The sequence below is a fragment of the Stenella coeruleoalba genome, assembly GCF_951394435.1.
Source record: "Stenella coeruleoalba genome assembly, chromosome: 18".
Classification (NCBI taxonomy): domain Eukaryota; kingdom Metazoa; phylum Chordata; class Mammalia; order Artiodactyla; family Delphinidae; genus Stenella; species Stenella coeruleoalba.
In genome coordinates, this window is record NC_137164.1 from 11,167,561 (window position 1) to 11,189,456 (window position 21,896).

Here is a 21,896-nt window from a genome sequence, read left to right on the forward strand (position 1 = left end):
AATACATCTTGAGAAATATTAAATGTCTATTTTATCTTTAGATTATCTACGAACGTTTTTTGACAAGCTAAACTTGCATAGTAGTTTCGTAATACCCAGCACTTTTATGATAGTTGTATACAGTTTAGAGGTCTCGATGCTAATGGTATAATTTCCCTTATATTCATATTTTACTGTATCTTATTCTTAAGTTATAAAGTTTTGAGGATCACTCTCTGATACACCTATTCTTAGCTCTAGAAAAATGACATTCAAAGACCATCATCAAGAGTGATACCAACAGTACTATAAACTTAAGATAAAATAGTTGTACATCAGTCATGACTCAAAGACATAGTAAGCTCTTAAGAAATGTGTTCTGTTATATAAATGTAAATTATATTTTTCATGATAAATCATATAAATTAGAGAAAGACAGCCATTGTTATTTCATTGATTATAGACAAGTACAGGATTTTGTTTTATTGGTTTTATTTTTGTTGTTGTTGTTTTGTTTTTCCTGGCTGCACTGCGAGGCTTGCAGGACCTTAGTTCCCCAACCAGGGGTTGAACCCGGGCCCCGGAAGTGAAATCGTGGAGTCCTAACCACTGGACTGCCTGGGAATTCCCGGTTTTAAGTTTTAAAATTTCTTTTTCTTCAAAACTACATTCTAAAAACCCTATTTTAGCTTTTACTGTTTTCCTACCTATGTAGATCTTAAAATATGAAACATTTCCTCTATTTTCTTATTTAATAAATTTATCATTTCCTTGATTTCTTCTGATCATTTCTAGTAGCAGGTAATAAGGAAGGAGTATCCTCTAGAACTCAATATAACTGTGTTTGTATGTTGTATATATTCATAGTTATAGAAAATGCTCTGTTTAAAAAATATATTGTAAAACAATCTAAATTATTTTTAATCATAAGTACAAACATAAATATATGTGTATGTGTATATATGTTCATAAGAATATTTGTAATAAAAAATTGTGTTAAATTTATTTATACAATTTAGCCACATACTGAGATCCTGGGAAACCTCATTGTATTTATCTTTATATGATACACCAACTCTTCTTTTAGTAATCAACTTGGTATATTTTCATGTTGTGTAATGATTTTTCTGTGGCTGACCTTCGTATCGATAATCTCTTTGTACTGATCATTGATTATTCATTTCTTACATTCAGTTTTTCCTACAATGCTTTTAGTAAGATGTTCATAAAAATAAGCAATGGAAATGAAAAAATTCATACTTTGAATACGTGTATATTTTTTTTCATTAGTTTTATTTTTTGCATACATTGAAAACACTCATCTCTGTTTTTCTCTCTGCATAGTATTTTTTACTTCAGTCCTTGTACTTATTAATTTCTCTAACATTGCAAGAATTTATAAGCATGCCAGTTATCATGAGCATTTGTTATAAATTTTTTGAGGAATATACCTACTTCTTTTAGTGGCAATTAATGATAAGTAGACATGAAGGATATAGAAAGTAAAAAATAATTCTGGAGTTCCAGAAGACTTAATATCTCAATTTAACCTCCCATTTTTACCTTGAAATATTTTCCATATTTTCAAAGAATCTGAGATGGATTAAGTCTCTGAGGACATTAAGTTGGTTTACTTAATTATACACAAAACAAAAGGGAATGAGAAGTGTGCACTGAACTGACAGAGAGGAGGAAAAACCAGTGGGGGAAAATATTATGTGCTGGGTCTGATATTTCTACTGGGTTATCTAACTGCCATAAAGTGATTGTGAAGAGAACATAGGGATTTCATTGTCATCCTTCTGGAACCTATTTGTCTTCAAAGTGTTTCGTTTCAAAGGATCCTTAACTTGATATCCAATTCTTTGAAAAAGTCCTTCATCTTGAGGCAATGTTATACATCCATGTAGAAGAGTTAAAAAATTGTGACAAAACTGTCTAAAGACTTGGCAGCTGTCTGCAGGCATTCAAACCCAGTTTAGTATGTTTCCCCATGAAGATAAAAATTTGATGCCCACATTTAATTTACACCTTTTCTTATGGCTGTTCATTTTCTTCAGTAGCGGAGCCAGTGTTTGTGTGTGTGTGTGTGTGTGTGTCTGTGTGTGTGTGTCTGTGTCTGTGTGTTTTCTCAAATGGCAGAAGACTTTGGAATGATTTGTAGATAAGATTTTTAAAGATACATTTTTTCCTGTCATTGCCAAGAAATTGACTCTGTTGAAATGACGATGTTATTATTATTATCCTTTTGTATACATTCTCATGTATCCATTTGCCTTGTTTTAAGTAATTTCTCTAATTCTACATGTCAGAATTGCTAGGGAGCTACGACAGTGATTAAAGTTTCCTTTCCCTTTCCATCTATATCCCATTTCTTAACTCTCAATGTAGTTTATGCCTCAGCAACTACAGCAGACACTCAGTTCCTCCTGTGTGCTGTGTGTTTTTCTTGTCACAAAGCTTTGCGTATCTCCCCTTTCAATATTATACCTAATTATTCTTTTGAAACTTCTAGAATCAGTTACATAGTAATATGCGTTTAAGAAATACTTTTTGAAACGTGCATCAGTGTAAAGGAATATAATAACTGCATAACCTAATTCATTGCTCACATTTTTTACATGTTCATTATAAGGTAACACTTTCAGTCTTACAAAAATATCATTTATGGTTATAAAATACCATGTCAGAGCTGGAAAGGACTATAGTAATGGCCTTAGTTTAGAGATGTAGACGCTTCAGTAATTATGATGTAATTATGATGCAATAGTATACTATTTTACAAATGAGTAGAAGGAATTTAAATAATTGAACAATTTGAAGGGAAAAGTACACATCACTTCATAATAACTAAATTGCTCCATGCTGGCAAGTTAGGCACGGAGGTTTGTGTGTGTGTGCAGTCTTGTTGAGAGGGAGAAATGACCACAGTCGGTGGTTCTCAGCACTGACTTCACATCACAATCACTTGGGAAGCTTTATAATAATACTGATGCCTGGGCCCTACCTATCCTTAGAGACTACTCCGATATGACTGGTGCTTTCTAACAACATTCCTATTGATTTTTTTGTTCAGTCAGAATTGAGAACTCACAGATTTAAGTGATACCATAGATTTTGGAGAAATAAATTCAATTCAACAACAAAGATACATTGAGTATGTACAGTATGCCAGACACTTGCTACTTACTAGATGTGCATAATTAGATAAAACAAGATCCTTTCTTTTATTAACAAGTTTATGATCTAGTGGGGAAAATCACTACAAGTTATAAATAATTATATTTCAGAGGGAATGTTCCATGAGTAATAAAAGTTACATTAAGTGCTGAGAAAATAATGATGTAGGCTTGATCCCATTTTCCATTTCCAAACTTTTAAAATTATTTTCTCTTTACACACAAGATTTATTGCTTTGCCAGCATAAATTCTTGTTATAATATTGCCCATTTTCATAGGAGTAAGATCTAAAAATTCATCTACAGAATAGCATACCCGAAGGAGAATATGCCGTTTGTTATACTTTGGTTACTTTTTCCTTCACATTTCATTTTCTTCTTTACACTTACGCATTCTTGTTTACTACCCAATACTGTATGCCGTATTTTGCCAAGAATGTAAATAGATTAGACTTTTCGACTAAAGATGCCCTCAAAATTGATTATTTGTGCTACTTGTGCAACTGTCATTCAGAAATCATTAAACACGCTTTAAAACCCTCATTCAATTGTAAGGTTTTCTGAGAGGGAAAATATACTTTATCTTGTGAGGAACGTTTTGTTGTTTCCCCTTTTTCTCTTTCTCATTTAGCATTTTTTAAAGTAGCTGAAAGAAATACACTGTGTTTTCCTCATTGCCTTATGAGATATATTTAAAATTCACCATAACAATGAGAGATTAAAATATATAAGTCTCATGCAAAATTCCAAAAAACAGCTGATGAAAATGTATGTTTAAAATTTCTAGCTTTACTGCTACTTTTATGTCTTAAGTCATTCCTTCTCTAACTCTTCTATTGAAGCAGCCCCCTGGGATGCAGTGGATGAAAGGGTGATACAGGCTGTAACCCATGCAATCCACCGTAACAGGAACATACTATGCTCTTATGTTTTAAAATTTGTATTTCACTATATTATTCTTATATGACTTATAATTTTAAATTAAATTACATGGCTTTTTTTTTTTTCCTCCCAGACTCCAGGGAGATGAATATGTATGTCCTGGGACTTAGTATGTCTCCTGCCTGGGACTTTGATCTCATACCACAGTTTGAAAAATAAAAATTTTAAACTAGCTTTCTTAAAGAAAGATAACCGGTAACATTTTTTCGACCTTACAAATTGTTAGTATTAGTTAATGTAGTTAACAGAAATTGACTTGATAAATTGAAATTGTCCAAATTGATTATTGTAGTTGATGAAGAATTTTGAAAATCTTCAAAAACTGAATTATACTCTTTTAACATTAGGTGAAATCTACTTGGTCCTTACTTAGGTCAAGGCCTGCAAAATTACGCTTGTACTCCCAGCCATATCATCTTAAAACATAACCAGTAGGCTTCTGTGGTAGAGAAGAAAATATTCATGTTTGGCAAGCAAATAACTAGTAGAACCTAGAAAAAAGATACCAGGAAATATACTACTTTATACACATAATAATATAAATTTTATACATAAGGATTTTTTCTGTGTTTTCCATCTAATGTTGCTAAACTTCTAGAATTGAACTCTTTTTGCCTTAAACCTGTAGTATAGTCACTGTGCAATTTACATCATCTATTTCTTCTGGTTCTGTGGTTACCACAGACAAATAAAATATGGCTCTTCCTTCAAAGATACAATATCTAAAATCTAATCATATAATGTGCATATAAAACATACAAAAGTGAAGTTGCAGAGACATGGAAAATACTATTATCAAGTTTTAAACTCTTATATTAGAAAGTTGGCATTTCGGCTTTTGTTGTCTTAAAATCCTGTATCACATAAGTGTTTGATATATACTTATGTCTGAGGAAATCACAGGACAGTTAGAGGTGACAGAAGAGCAAGATAGACAGAGTCTGTAAAATTTTTTGCTTGGGCTCAGAGGAGGACAGAAAATATCTTCCCTCCCTATGGATGGAGGATGGAAAAAAAGAGAGAGAGAGATCCTTTCTTCTTTCTGTGATTAATAATGCTCTTTCATGTCTCCACAGAAAAAGAGCCCAGTTAGATTATGCTTCTGTGGGAGTAGAGAAACACTTACGTTCAATTAGTTATGAGCATTCTTAACAGGAACATTTTAGGAGGTTTTATTACCTGTCATATGGCCTCGCATTTCTGATAATACCAAGAGGTGAATTGTACATGAATTGCAGCTTACCCAATAAATCACCAATAATAGTATTTATTGAGTATTACTTATGTGTCTCATGCCGTAGCTGGTGCTAAAAATTAAATATTAAGATTTAAAACCACATTTCATTTCACAAGACCAAGGCAAATAAGACCAGGGAATTTACACTCTTCTGGAAAAGAATTACACGACAGTTTACAATTGTGTTACTTAAGTCAGGGTCCCTTCCTGAATACCGTGGACTATTTTATATGTGAACAAGAAAAGAAAAACTTCTTCTACCCCTAGTTTTACTCTTTTTCTGAAGAAAGAAGTATCCTTATTCCTTTCCAGGACACCCCATTCTTTAATGCCTTCTTCAAGATTTCCCTGTCACCATTTCTCTCTTGTAATCAGTGTTTCTCTGACTCTTTCATTCTCTATGGTCTACAACTGTATTTAAGTCTCTTCGCCCTAAAAACTATGAACCGATTTTTCTCTCAGCCTCCTATCCTATTTTTTCTTAGCTTTCACCACAGAATTCTTTGAAAGCATATACTCCGGTTACCACCTTCTCTTCCTCAATTCCCTTTCATTCATCAGCCCAGAGCAATGGGCTGCATTCTAATCGCCAGATCCAGGGAACTGTCTTGTGTGTTCATCATACCTGACTTTTCTGACATGTGGCGACATTGACAATGTAATAATATACAAACGGTGTGATAGGTTTCTAATGCTTAAATTCAAAAAAGAAAAATCTGAAAAACTTAGGAGAATAAAGTGAGAAAGTCTCACCATCACAAAAAGTTTCAAGAAAATTCTCTTGGATGAGACTCCAATCCTCCTCCCCAATGTGAGCTCTTCTTTGGTAAGAAACTTTGAGAAAGAGCAATTCCGTAACTTGAGGAAAGAGTTGAACTCAAATACAAAGCCTTTCGATTGCATTATATTGTCATTAAAGAAATTTAGGAATTATATTGCCTGCTTCTTCACAAAAACAATTCTGGAAGAAAAAATATATACATTGCAATGCTAAATTTTCATTCAAAATATGTCTTCCTTATTCAAAACCTCTCTATAATCTGATGAAATTATTTCCTTCTTGACAGTCTGTTAGTGTGCATACAAGTCTCTCCTGATTCTTCACAGAAACTGTGTTAGCTTTACAATAGTTCTGTAAACTGTTTCTTAGATCTGTATCCACCTTTTATATGATTTCTTCCCTTAGAGTCATGTTTTGGGTTGTTCACGTTTGGTTCTTTCCCACATTTTGAGCACTTGGTGGGTTTGCACTCCTTTGCTGCATTGAACTGAAGCTTGGTCATGTGACTTTGACCAGAAATGTGAGAAGTGACATGTGTTACTTCTGGGCAGAAACTATAAGAGCCAGTGATACTTAAACTTCTTTTCTTTTCCCTCCACCTTGGTTGCCTATAGTGTTCCAGACAATGGTTACATTGTCAGTCTAGCTCCCAAAGTGAGGGTGGTGATGAAGCAGAGCAGAACACGGGCAGTGGACTTGGAAATTGAACAAGAAATAAACCTTTGTTTTTTAAGCCCCTGAGATTCTGGGGCTGTCACAACATTATCTTGTTTCTCCTGTTTGATCTACCCTCATTTTGGCAGAGCACACTATCAGTAGGTTCTTTTTCTTTCTTCTTGAAAAAGTGGTTGAAAAATAAATGTTTATGCATGTCTGAAAATGTAACTCTTTTGTCCTCATATTTTATGGATAGCTTAGCTGGGTATAATGTTCTGAGTATTATGTTCCTTGTGCTGTTGAAGGTGTTGTTTTCTTTTCTCCTATCTTCCAGTTTTGCTCTAGAGAAGTCTAGTGTCAGTCTGATTCTTGATTTCTTGTATAAAGAAATTTTTTTCTTGTAAGCCTTTTCTTTAACCCTGTTCTAAAATTTTATGATGATGTGCTTTGCTGGGGATGTTATGTCATGTACTTAATTCCTAGGAAATAATTTAAATTACTTTGATAACTTCCTCTCTTCCATGTTCCCCATTCACTCTTTCTACAATTCCTACTCAATGGATATTGGTCTTTCATCAGAAGATTCTCCACTTTCCTTATTTCTTTATCTCTCTTCTTATTGTTGCAACTCTTTTATCTTTTTGTTCTATTTTCTGGGAGATGTTTTCAACTTTGTTTTTTAAGCTGTCTCTTTTTATGTTCTCTTTTTAAATTTTCAGGTTTCTTTTGTTGTTGTTGTTGTTCCTAGTATCCCTTCTGTACTGTTGTCTTGATCTTTGTCTTTCATGTCAGGATGTCAACTCTATGTAATGATTTCAGAAGTGTATTCGTAGCTCAGGCACCAGCGCATGTGTCAGCTCTAGCACCTGCTCTAGCACCTGTAGAGCTAGAGCCAGTTCTAGCATAAGTTCTAGAGCTACATACAGCTCTGGGACCTGCTCCAGCTCCAGAGCTGAAGCCAGTAGCAATACTAGAACTAGAATCAGCTTTAGAACCAGCTATATAACTAGAGCCAGCTCCAGAGATAGAGATAGTTCCATTATTAACTGTAGCACCAGCTCTAGCAGCAGCTCCAGAGCTAGAGCAAATTCCAGAACGAGTCCTAGCAGCACCTCTGAGCTAGAGCCAGCGCCTGCACTAACTCTTGGATAAAGGTAGATCCAGCTGTAGAGCTAGAGCCAACTCCAGCACTAGCTCTTGTACCAGCTGCTTCTTAGTGCCAGCTCTGGCTTCAGCTCTAGAGCTGGTATCAGCTCCAGATCTAGAGTCATCCTCATCTCCAGTTCTCACACCAGGCCTGGCACCAGTGCCGGAATTAAAGTCAGTCCCAGAACTGGAGCCAATTCACAACCAGTTCTAGCACTACTGTCTGAGCTAGGACCAGCAATACACCTAGTGCCAACTTCAGCAACATATCCAGCAGTAGCCCCAGAGATAGAGTCTCTCCACAGCTAGAGCCAGCTCAGGCATCGCTCCTGGGCCAGTTCTGCAGCTCGGGCCAGCACCAGCTCTAGTGCCAGCCCCTGGTTCTGATGCCGACTCTACCACCAGAACTTTCCTTACCCTCCTCTGGAATGATATCTTTTTTGACTTTTGTACTTTTGTTTTTATGTTTCATATATTTTGTGGTTTACTGTATTTTAATTTTGCAGTTCACATACAGTAGAATTTTAACTTCCTAATCATTAAAAAAATGGTATTAGTGATTAAAGGGTCTTGTATTTTTTTTATTTTCTTGAGCCAATGTATTATACATGGATTATTTTCTTTTGAATAGTGCTATAATATTTTGCATCTGTTCTTAAATTTTTCTAGATCCTTTCTTGTCCCTTTCAACCACTGCTTTTTCTAATCTTAAAATTGTGAATGGTTCCGAAGAATCAGCCTAGGTCTCTCTATCCTCTTTTTGTTTATTCTTCTGTGGAGACTTTTGCCTAATGCTGTGCCTCAATTAATGCAAAATATATGAGGAGAGTAGTAAGTCATTTTGTTAAAATGTGGGAAAAAGTGTTGCCAACAATTGTTTTTGACAAAAATGATTTGCAAGTTTTAATAAGTTCAGTAAAATGCAACAAAGATCTTGTCATTTGGATAAAAGTTATGGCAGCTAAAACACAATGGCTTTGCTAAAAACAGAGTCATTTAGGCTTTTATTAGATCATTACTGTCCCCAGACTATCATGTCCCTTTTTCCAAGTTGTTGATTCTCTCTCCTGGGGAAATATAGATTCATGATTTGTTCTTCTAATTCTTCACAAATTTACTTAGGACAGAGAATGTTTGCATCCTAAGTACCTACTTTTGGGGACCACATTTATTCCCAGCATGTGTGCAAAGCTTTAAAAGGGAAAGTGATCAGGAACAGAGTGAAGGGTTGACATGGAGACTGTGTTTCCTCAAGCTGAATTTGTGGCCAGCACTTAATTAGTGGAAAATCATGGAGGAAAAGTCTATAGATGAGTGGCATGACTGACCAATAAGGATTTTTAATAAAAATATGTTAGGCAAGTATTATTTATAGTACCATTGAAAGGGATATAATTTTTAATCCAAAAAATTCAATTTGCCAGCTATATTAAAAAGACCAAAAACATTGAAATCACTAGAATAATAACCAAAAAGTTATCTAAAGCATATTCTAAATATGCCGTAGGAAGAGTGTAAAACAAGCAATATTTTACAGTCACAGTGAGTTTTGTCCCTGTGATCTCACTCTCTATCTTAGTCGGCATCACTGGGAATTCAAAAGCACCTTTTTAACTAAGTAATACAGGACTGCTTTTAAAGTTTTGATTTCTTGCAAAATAACATTTGTTAAAAATCTTTTAGAAAGATTTAGAAGTAATATCACGTGGAAGTTATTAGGATCAACATGATCCGTAAACCAGATGTTACTTTTGTTTACATGCTCATTTTTCTTACAGTTGGTTTGCTTTCTCCTTTTAGGAATGGCAAAATTCTATTCAGAAGAATGCAGGACTTGCATTTATTGAACTCATCAATGAAGGAAGGTAATTAATTTTACAAATTTTAGACAACTAGTCAGTGTACATTTTATTCCACTGGGTGACTGCTCTTGCCTACCATCTGTTCCAAAAATGTGTAAGAAAATATATTTTAGTTAAATGATTCATCACACAGGTACTTATACTTTAAAGGAGCAAAGTTTAAAATGTTAGACATTTTTATTTGGCGGAGGGGAAGCAGGTATGAAATAAAGGGACAAACTTTATAAGGTTTTTGTGAGATCTGAGCCACGTCTTACCAAGTAGTAAAGTTGTTTTACATAGATCAAGTGAACCCAATCTGCAGTCCCATCTGCCACTCCATCTGTTTTCAGAGCCGTGTTCAGTGTTTACTCCCTCACTCAGCCCATCTCAGTTCATGTGAAATAGTTTTATTCGACCATGTCATGCTATCTAGTATCCAGCTAAAAATGTGAGAGAAGTTTAATATAGGAACTATAAAGGTCTGGTTAGGAATCTGTTTATACCATTGTTAAAATGATGCTGTGGTAAGATTTTTCACTATGATTTTTCCAATACTTTATTGGCAATGGATACACTAAGACAGATATAACTGTCACCATTTTGACATGTTCAGCTTCTATCAGCTGAAGACCTGCGTCCTTTACAACTTGAGTTTCTTCTATGATATAGTGCGTTCTTTGGAAAATAATGACTGAAGATTTGGGGTAATCTATTTCTTACTTGAAACCAGATTTAATTAAATTGATAAGGTAATAATGTTACTGTATGTAAAATTGATCTTTATCAAGGGAGGTGTCATGAAAGAATATTTTATGAGCTACTCTTTGAAACTTAGTTTGTATATGCTATAAAAACCCATTTTGAAAAAAATTAAATGCAATTTAGTATTTTTGTTCATCAGTGTATTATATTCTTAGAAATAGCCTTTGTTTTTATAACAATTCATCTTATTGTGTATTTCTCACTTAGATATTTTATGATTGAATTACTTTTAGTCATAATACTACACCTCTAAATATTAAAATAAATTTTTCATTCACTGCCAAGCAAAAGATGCAGGAAAATATTAGTTTTCTTTTATAGCATAAATAATAATTTTAAACATAATAATACACTCTACTTCTTATAAAACTTTATGGTGAAAAGAATTGATAACAATTATTATCCATCTTCAGGCAATGAAAAAATAGAAAAAAAAAACTTTTGCCCGGGCGGCTCATTGTCATATCAGTTATAGAAATCTCTCACTTCACATACACCCTAGTTTTGCTAATTTGTTTCCACTGTGAAGTAAAAACAAAAATTATGCTGTTATCAGTAACTCTGAAGACTTAACAAATTGAAGCTCCAACATTTAAGATTAAGATTATGGTTATTGTCTCAGAGAAGGAGGAGAGTGAAAATTTTGCTAATAGAGGTTTTTAGCTTTTGAAACTGTTTTGTTGTTCACTGGTAGTGTTTGGAGTTTATTTTGTTTGGTTTTAGGAAAGGAGTTGGAATTAAGAAAGTAGTTACAATATTTAAAAATTTTTAATCCATGAAAACCTCAAAATACTCATAATGTTCTTTGTGCCATTCTAGATTTGTGTTTCCATTTTTTATACTAATAGTTCCTCCAATAAAGATGATTTTGGAACAAATATTGAAACATTATGGCTAGCTCTAAATATACAAGAACATCTCATGTATACATTAATACAGCACATGTCTATTCAGCACCTACTATATACCAAACACATTATAGGCACTGGGAATAGAGAAGTGAATGAGACAAACATGGTGCTAAATTTTGGAGGAAAGGCAAGCATTAGACGAGCACATACAATAACACAAGGGTGCTGTGATAGGGGTGTTACAGGTACTAATGCAAGCATAAGGCAGAGCACTTAACCTAGTCTGGAGGGGTGCATTCTCCAGTTGGTGGGGTTATCAGGGTTTTCAAAAAGTGTATCCAAGCAAAACCAATACCGTGAAACAAAAATAATCTTTCCAACAAATGGTGCTGGAACAACTGGACATCCACGTGCACAAAAATAAATCCAGACACAGACCTTACACTCTTCACAAAACTTAACTCAGTGTGGATCACAAACCTAAATGTAAACTGAAAAACTATGAAACTCATAGAAGATAGCAAAGGAGAAAATCTAGATGACTTTTTAGTTATAATACCAAAGGCATGATCCATGAAAGAAAGAATTGATGAGCTGGACTTCATTAAAGTGAAAAACTTCTGCTCTACAAAAGACAATATCAAGAGAATGAGAAGACAGCCACAGACTGGAGAAAATATTTGCAAAAGGCACATCTCATAAAGGACTGTTGTCTAACATATACAAAGAAGTCTTAAAACTTAGCGATAAAAAAACAAACAACCTGGTTAGAAAATGAGCCAAAGACCTTAACAAACTCCTATCCAAAAAAAGTATACAGATGGAAAATAAGCATAGGAAAAGATGTTCCAAAGCATATGTCATCAGGAAAATGTAAATTAAAACAAGGAGATACCACTACATACGTATTAGAATGGCCAAAATCCAGAACGCAGACTCCAGCAAATGCCGGTGAAGAGGTGGAGCCACAGGAGCGCTCACTCGCTGCTGGTGGGAACGCCGGGCGGTGCAGCCACTTTGGAGGACAGGTTGGCGTTTTTATAAAGCTAAACATATTCTTACCATGGAATACAGTAGTCGTGCTCCTCGGTATCTACCCAAAGGAGTTAGAAACTTATGTCCACACAGAAACCTGTACATGGATGTTTATAATCATTTTATTCATAATTTTCAAAACTTGCAAACAACCAGGATGCACTTTAGTAGGTGAATGGATAAATAAATACCCACTTATTTATATGATGCACCCAGACAATGGAATATTTACTAATTAGTACTAAAAAGAAATGAGCTATGAAGCCATGAAAAGACATGGAGGAACTTTAATTGTGTATTATGAGATGAAAGAATCCAATATGAAAAGGCTACTGTATGATTCTAACTATGTGACATTATGGAAAAGGCAAAACTATGGACACAGGAAAAAGATCCGTGGTTGCCAGGGATTAGGGGGAGGGAGGAATGAATAAGCAGAGCAGAGAGGATTTTTATGGCAATGAATCTACTCTGTATGATACTGTAATAGTGGATACATGTCACTTTACATTTGTCCAAATCCTTATAATGTTCAACACGAAGAGTGAATCCTAGTGTAAACTATGGACTTTGGGCGATAATGCTATGTATTAATGTAGGTTCATCATTTGTATCAAATGTAACCACTCTGATGGTGGATGGTGATATGGGAAAGAGGATGGGTTGGGGGAGGGCTAGCTCTAAATATACATCTGGGTATCTGGGTCATCTCTGTATCTTCTGTTCATGTTTGCTGTGAACCTAAAACTGCTCTTAAAAATCGCCTATAAAAAGAATGAAAGGAGGAGGTCCCCTCACCACAAAAAAGTATATCTAAACAGAATGTCATCTTAGTTGAGAACTGAGAGATGATTAGGACATAGCTAGGTGAAAGAAAATGAAAAATAGAAGAAAAAATTCTGGGCTGAGGGAATAGTGTAGTGCAAAAGCCTGGAGGGAAGAGATAGCAAGACATGTTGCTGGAGAGCTCTTTTCACTCAGCCAACAGCTATTTCAGTGCATGTTGTGTGCCAGCCACATAGAGGCAGGCAAGGGCCATCCCTTCATGGCAAGGGTCATGCCATGGAGGGGTTTGTAAGCTGTGCTAAGGGTACAGGGCTGTAGTTGAAGAGGTTTAGCATAACCTGCCGAGTGACAAATGGATATCTGGGGCTGCAGACTGGAAGCGAGATACCGATCTGAAGTTTCAGAATCCTTTTGAAGAGAATGGTGTCGTAGAGCAATCAATAGTGGCTATGAGGATGGAAGAAGTGTACAAATTTGAAGTATCTTTTGGAAATTAAATCTGTAGAATTGCTGATAGATTGGATGGTAAGAGGAGAAAGAAGGTACTTTGATTTCTGGCTTTAATAGCTGGATGATTTATAGTGTAAGCATAGTTTACTTAGAACAATACAGAAGGAAGGGCATGAATTTGGTGAGAGATATTTTTACTTTCGGTTACACTGAATTTGTAGCACCTATGAAAGTTCCAAGTGGAAATGTTAAATTGACATCTTAGAATTTGGATGTCCAGCTCCAAAGAGACAGCTAATATGGAGATTTAAATTCAAGAGTTCTCAGTTTTTGCGCGAGGTAAATGGGGGGTAAGGATACAGGTGTGATGCTCAGGGAGAGTGTGTGGAGTGAGTGGAAACAAGCGGCCAGACTCTCGCTGCTGTTTCTGCTGGGAATCCTCTTTCCCCACATCTTCACGTGATTGGCTCTTCCCATCACTGAGGAATCAGCTTAAATGTCACACTGTCAGAGAGGCTCCCCTGACCATCTTATTGTGTTTTCAGACTTCCATTACATGACTCTACTTTAACATTCAGTAACATTGTCTCAAAATCTTTTCTTGGTTTACATGTCTTCTCGCTAAAATGTACTTCCCTTCAGAACTCGTGTCTTATTCTCTGTCTTATTTGCTGATATATCCCTGGTTTCTGGAATAATAATGCCTAGTGCCTATTTTGCAATCACAGATATTTGTTGAAGGAATGAAGAAAAGAATGTTGAGTAGAATGTTTGAGAAGGAATGAATAGTCAACAAGAGGATTTGTAAGTCAGGATTAAAGGCACCACTGGAGTCAGTGACAAGAGGGACATGTTGATTTCATTCAAATTTATACTGGTGAATGAATACCTACGTGCTAAAGATGCTGGGTATAGACCCAGGCACTGCTCTAATAGAGCTTTCAGTCCAGTGGGAACAACAGTGTTAGGTTAAGTAATTACTGATGTAATAAATGTGCCAAAAGGCAGATAGAGGATGGGAGCAGATAACTGAGGGAAGTAGGGAGAGTAGCTCGGATGTTTTCAGGTGAGAAGTGAGCGGGAGGTGAGTATAGACAGTAAGTACTTACAACTATAAGAAGGTTGGCCAAGAAGGGGAAAGGGTGGTTGCTGGTGGTGGATAGGGTTTTAATTTGAGGGGGAGGAGGGGAGTAGAAGGAAGGATTTGAGTACTTTAAAATGCTGATGGAAAGAAGCCAATACGGTGGGAAAGAAAGAAGAAAAGTTTCTACTCAATTAAAAGAGTACAGTCTCTGAGAGGGGTGAGGCAGAGGGACAGGGGTTAGCCTTCTGTGGATGAGTATTGAGAAAGGATGCAGGCAATTAAATTGGTGGCAGGATTCAGAGAGTTTTTGTAATAATGCCTTCTATTTTCTCTATAAAGTGGCAGTTAGGGCCATTTTCTGAGAATGAAGGAAATTTGGGGAGGTAAGTGTTATACTTGAGAAGAGTAGAAAATATTGAAAATAGCCAGTGTAGAGAAACTGGGGAGTGAAACGACTAAGGAAACACAGGAGACTTGCCAGTGTTTGGGGGACCGGATGGAGGATGCTGTCTTTGCTATTGTAGTGTTTTCCCCAGTAGTCCACAGGACAAAGACGATGGGCATTGCTTTAAGACATTCACTTCTCTAACTTTAGTGAAAATAATCTCTTCTCTGAGCACCAACCCCTCCACATCCCTAATCCGGATTAGGTGCCTTCCCATGTTCTCAAACCACCTTCCATTTACCATAGTGTTAGTGCCTGTTTATTTGTGGTGTATTTCTTATGGCTATTTCCACAGTGCCTATTATAATGTGGAGCATGTGTGTATTATTTGTAACAAGTTTAAATACCAGTTCTCCTAATGATAAACTATTAGATTCTAGGCATGTAACATAATCTCCCTCTGACATTGTTTCACATCTTACCTAGTTTCTCTGAAGGTTGGATGTAATATATGACATTTATTACAACTACAGTAATATAGACACTTTAAAAATGGAAGGTTATTTTGGGCTTCCCTGGTGGCGCAGTGGTTGAGAGTCCGCCTGCCAATGCACGGGACACGGGTTCGTGCCCCAATGCACGGGACACGGGTTCGTGCCCCAGTCCGGGAAGATCCCACATGCCACGGAGCGGCTGGGCCCGTGAGCCATGGCCGCTGAGCATGCGTGTCCGGAGCCTGTGCTCCGCAACGGGAGAGGCCACAACAGTGAGGGGCCCGCGTACCGCAAAAAAAAGGAAGGTTATTTTGTTAGTTTTTGTTACTACGTACAGTATATATTCAGAATTTTGCCGACTCCTATCTTTAGTTTGGTCCATTTCCTTTCAATTTAGACCTTTCTCTTTCATAAATTTGAACTGGGAGTTCCAGATTTAAAAAAAATCATATTGAGATAGTTCTGATGTAGTTACAGTAAAGACACATTCCTCAGTTTATCTGGCTTCTATTTGTTGATGCCGACTCTATACTAGGCACAAATTAGATTCTTTACGTACACTTTTATCCCATTTGCATGGACATACAACATGTTTCTTAACTTTTTCTAGTAGTGTAAAATGAAACATACAAAATATTTTCTCTTGGTTGTTAGAGTATGTCTTTAATTTTCCTTGTGGGAATGAAGATAAAAATCTTTAAGTGGAAATTGTTATAAATGTTTATCCTACTTAACAGCTACATTCGTGAATATAATTCATCAATCATAGCTGGAGAAAGCAATTGTGCAGTTGTCTACAATTAACGACAAAAACAGTTGATGAATGTGCAGCTGAATTAAAGTACTCCCTAGGACAGGCTGCAATTATAAACTGGATCATTTAAAGGAATCTAACAAAGGATCTTTATAATTAAAACAAAGCAAGGTTAATGGGATGTAAAATTGCCTATAATATCTTGGCAATAATAATTGGATTTTAAATTATTAAAATATGAATTGAACTATAAAGCAAATAAGAAAGACTTTCAAATTATAGAACTTGAGTGATCTTTTGAAATAAATTAATCATTTGCCTAAAATAAACCTCTATCACTCTTTTGGAAGCCTATAGGATAGAATTAATGAATATTCATAACAAGCTGGAATGTATTCTTGTTTAGCAATGAATTTGACCTATGATTCACAAGATTCCAATTTTTTGTTTTGTTCTTTAAAATAAGGAAAAATGTATAACCTTGCATTTCTTAACGTTTTGAAGAAGAGAAGCACATCGTATTCAAGTTTAATTATTTAGTGATTATATGGCCCAAATTTGAATATCCTCGTTAATTTAACAAATGCTATTCAATAATTAAACCAATAAGCTTTGGTTTGCTTGAGTTTGTTTCATGTCCTTGATTTGGCAAAAACTGTGTTTGAAAAAAAAAAAACAGCACCTTCTAACACTATAAGAAACTTTTTTCTTAGAGTTGAGAATCTGATTTAAAGTTGAACCAAGAAACCCTGGAAACTCCTGGAAAACAGAAGTTCCTCTATATTTTTTCATGTAGTACCTAATTTATTCTTTTTTCGTACTACTATGTTATTCATTTTGCACATGTAGTAAGTTATTAAACATATTGAGGTTTGCAAACGAGGTAAAAAAAAATCTGTGCATTTACAAAATTAATTGTATAGATCTTAAACAGTATTGCTAATTTATAGACTTAACTTTAGACATTGGTGATAAATAATATATTTACCTGAAACTAAGATAAACAAATCCCATTTAATAATGGCTAGATTTCAAGTAAAAGTATTTCAAAATTAGTAATCATATATTTTATTTGAATTGCATTTTTAACCATGTTTAAGATATATCTGCATATGTATATATATTGAGATTTTTTTTCCTTCTGAGAACAACTTTAAATATACTTTCCTTCCAGGCACTATTATTTTAGCTTTGGTGAGAGTTAAATAATATTTCATAAAACACTAATAGTTCTTTGTATTAAAAAAAAGAAAAAAGGGATAGGTACCCTGTTTTTGGCATAATCATTTCTGTGCCATATTTCTTCCTGTTTCTTATTTCTTAGAGACATAAAGTTTTGTTTTTGTTGTTGTCCTTAGCTTACATATTGCAAGCAAATGCCAGCCTAGCTTCAAATGATACATCTTTATTAGAAAACTTCGATTTAGTTTCTGTGCCCATTCTGACACACAGGATCACCTGGTAACAGAGGAGACTAGAGTTGGCCTTTGCATTTGTGGCTGGTATGTTGTTTAAAGAACAGACACAGGGAGAAGTGAACTACCTGGTTACAGGAGAGTCAATGCTGCCATGGAGATATAGTGTGTGTGGTCAGTCCAAGGATACACTAAAGGTGAGAGGTAAAAGAATAGAATGAGCAAGCCAGAGTACGGTCATGGCCTGAGCCATTAGTTTTAGTCTAGGAGCTCTTCCCAGGGTGCCCAGGGAATTGAAGTATTGATTATAGGCGGATTAGTTTCCATGTTCGTAAAATGAGAACACACAGACAATTTATCTCTCTCAGTTGCTGTGTACAGACCAACATGTGAAAAAACAGAATACTTATTTTATAACATGGCTGTTATGAAGAGTCACAGTCCGAGGTGGACAAGGATTAAGAAAAAGTTGTTATTTTCTAATTACCAAAAGTAGTGTAATACCTGTACAGGTATTCCTGAAGTTCTTAACACCTATGTAAATAATTATAATACATACAGAAAAACAAAACAAAACTGAATACTTATAGAATACTCATTATATAGTTTTAGCAGTGATACAAATACATTTTACATCTGGTCTTCATCTCAAAGTAATTTGTAATTGAGAAGTTAGGTTTTACATGCACAAAAAATTAAACAGTTCTAAGTGTCATAGACAGTGTATAACTAAGTGCAAAAAATTGATATAAAAATTGCATTGACTTTAAGAAGAAGGACCTATTTCAGTGGACAGTGATGATTGGGGAAGGCTTCTTTTAGGAGACAGAACCAAAACAAGTATAGGCACACTGCGTGGGATCAATAAAAGAAAAAAAAAATAAATCAACCCTAGCTTTTTTTGTGAAAATTAAGATTTAAAACAACAGAAAATACCTTTATGTTCTTTATTATCTAATAAAGCAAATATGGGCATAATTCTATGTTAAAAGTTATAATCTCTCTTTGAGCTCTATATATTACTCTTTTTCTGAGCTCTATATTATTTATATTAAAAAAAATTATAAATGTTTCCAGATTTTTTAATAGTCTATTAAACAACTCTAGCACAGGAAGAAATTGAAAATTGCTGATACAGCCAGACTCTTCCTTGCAGTGTCACTAGAAACTCTATGCCTAATTCTTTTAAGGTTTTGGGGCCAGAGGAAGTGACACTGAGGTGTTACATCTGCTCCTACACTGTGTGGCCACTTTACTTCCAATCAGGGTCTGTTTTCTTGACTAAATAAATCAGGATCTAAAATTTAAGCTGTAATCTTACAGCTTGGGCATGCACTGTTTCTTCCAGTTTATAGGATATCTGAGACAGTGCACACCCATTTTCTAATCAGAAAACTAAAACTCAGACACAAGGAAAATTTATTTGTCCAAGTTTATAACACTAATAAAAGGCAGAACTTAAATATAAACTAGTTCTGCCTTCTGTCCCCTCGCTCATCTAAGAGATGATGAAAGACTAATTTGTCTGACCTCTCATATTGCCTTTCCTATTGACATTTTTTTTCTTTCAGTCAAATTACAGGAATTATTTATATTTAAAATTCAGGATCTCAGGGTTTCAGGTCAATGACAAGTAATTTAAATTATAACAAACTGCATAAAATTAGAAACTTCCTAGAAAATCAGAACTTGCTGCAATGATATCTGTCCCATTTGGAAGAGAATACTTTGTTTTGTCTCCTGACTTCTTTCCTGTATCCATGACAACTCTGTTTTAGGACAGGAATGAATATAATTGAACAAATTGTTTTCTTTTTCTATTTCCTTTGAAAAATAAACTTACAGTAGAAGATAAAGACCACTTCATTTACTTCCTATCTTGTACAGATACTCTGAGGAAGAAAATGTTCCGTAATTCCCAAGTTATCTGATTTTTATTTACCTCTTTTTTATGTGCTAAATGTATCATAGAATTTTATAGTGTTAAACTGTCTTAATCATTAAAGTTCTGTTTCTTCTTTGCCCGCCCTTCCCACATAACCTGCTCATGTATTCATTCAGTCATCTTTCCATTTAGTCATGTGTTGTTGGTGAGTCCATATTTCATGACATGTACATGCAGATCATGTTGGAAACAGAGATGAATAGTGATTGTACCTCATTTAACGAACTTCACATTCTAAGAGAGAGAACCTTATTAAAAGGAAAAGAGAGGGGGAAAAATCCATAAGACAGTGGGATAAATATTATAACGCCCAGAACATTTGAGAAATTGGGAGATCTCTTACTTGTATTGAGAGGAGGGAATGACAAGAATTACAGGAAGAAGAAATGGCACATACAGAAATCCTGAAATAGCATGAGCCATTAAAAGAACTAGGAAGGTTTTTCTAGAACATAGAAAAAGTATGCTAAAAAGGCAGTAGATAAGGTTACAGAAGTAGACTGATATCTATATATAATGTTTGGCTATTATCCTGTCTATTAAAAGTAGCCATTGAGGGCTTCCCTGATGGCACAGTGGTTGAGAGTCCGCCTGCTGGTGCAGGGGACACGGGTTCATGCCCCGGTCCGGGAAGATCCCACATGCCGCGGAGCAGCTAGGCCTGTGAGTCATGGCCGCTGAGCCTGCGCGTCCAGAGCCTGTGCAAAAAAGTAGCCATTGAAGAAATTTAAGTGTAAATAACAGTAATGGCAAAGCGAAAAATGTATCAGAAGGATGGAAGATTTGAGGGAGGCAGAGAAATTAGGAGGCTATTGTAATTGGATGAGAGATGATTAAGGCTTGAATTAAAACAATGTTAAAGTAATGAACAAACAGATTAAAATATATTATGGAGGTAAAATTGACAAGACTGGTGATTAATTTAGTGTAGGATGATCTTAAAGTCACATTTCAGCAGATTGAAAAGTGAATAAAGCTGTATGGGTAACTCAGTGATCTGAGGTTATCTTCTGCTACAGAACATTCACATCCTACTTAGGATATACTCTTTGAGGCAACATGCATCTTATAAATGGTTTAGGCATGGTTTAGGCTTCTCCAGGGCCACATCTCCCCCCTATAAATTGGTGTCTCAAGGAGTAGGAATGTCCTGGGGACATATGCCTAAAACAGCAGTGCTGTTAGGATTTTAAATCTTTAGCCAGGAATTAAGTATAGAACCTTGCCTGAAACTTTCATGCTAAGCCAAGATCCTTAAGAGAGGCTGACGTGGTTCTAGTGGGCTCTCCTTGGTACCAAAAGAAATAAAAGCAAATGCTTATCCAAGTTAGGTCTGTTGGACTCCTGATTAAGACCAGAAATGAGGTAACAGTCAAAGAGTACTAAATATATAAGAATGAAAGCCACTGTGTATGAGAATCAACAAGGAAGAAAACAAAAAATTTAGACCCCCAGGGACTACCAAGATTAGAATTGTGAAATACAGGAAATAAAATAGCACAAAATTGAATGAATAAGAAGAGACCATCAAAATGAAGAGGAAGATTTGAAAAATCAAAAAATATAGAATTTAAAAATACAATTTGGAAAAAACTCCATGTATTAATGATTCTTCAGATTAGACAAAGATAAAGGGAACCAGTGACTTGGAACATACATTTTGAAATTTTTCCCAGAATGCAGAAAGAGAAAGAAATGAAAAATGAAGTGATGTTAAGAGATATGGAGGTAAACTAAGAAAGTTTAGTTTACAAATCATCAGAATTGAAAAAGGAAAAAAATACAGAGTAGGGGAGAGGAAATATTTTAAAAGATGATTGTTGTGAATTTTTAAGAACTGATTGAAAATAAGAATACAGTGACACAGAAGTCACAATGGACCTCAAGTAGGCTAAATAAAAAGAAACCCATACTAGATACATGGTACTGAAACTGGACAATGCCCAAAATAAAGAGACAAAAACACCCAGAAAGAAAGAACTGATCATCTACCAAAAGGGAAAATTAGAATAACAGCAACAGGGACTTCCCTGGTGGCACAGTGGTTAAGAATCTGCCTGCCAATGCAGGGGACATGGGTTCTAGCCCTGGTCTGGGAGGGTGTCACATACCGCGGAGTAACTAAGCCCATGTGCCACAACTACTGAACCTGCGCTCTAGAGCCCGTGAG

At 35.4% G+C, this 21,896-nt stretch overlaps 1 protein-coding gene across 8 annotated transcripts in view; it reads left to right on the top strand.

Annotated features, from left to right (window-relative positions):
• The window catches only part of NBEA (neurobeachin), a 630,595-nt gene that overhangs the window by 304,363 nt on the left and 304,336 nt on the right, over positions 1 to 21,896 (top strand). For all 8 annotated transcript variants that reach the window (XM_079902587.1, XM_079902590.1, XM_079902583.1 and 5 more), the window contains one exon: positions 9,722 to 9,786. In XM_079902587.1, coding sequence (XP_079758713.1) covers positions 9,722 to 9,786 — 65 coding nt within the window. The remainder of the gene's footprint in view (positions 1 to 9,721; positions 9,787 to 21,896) is intronic.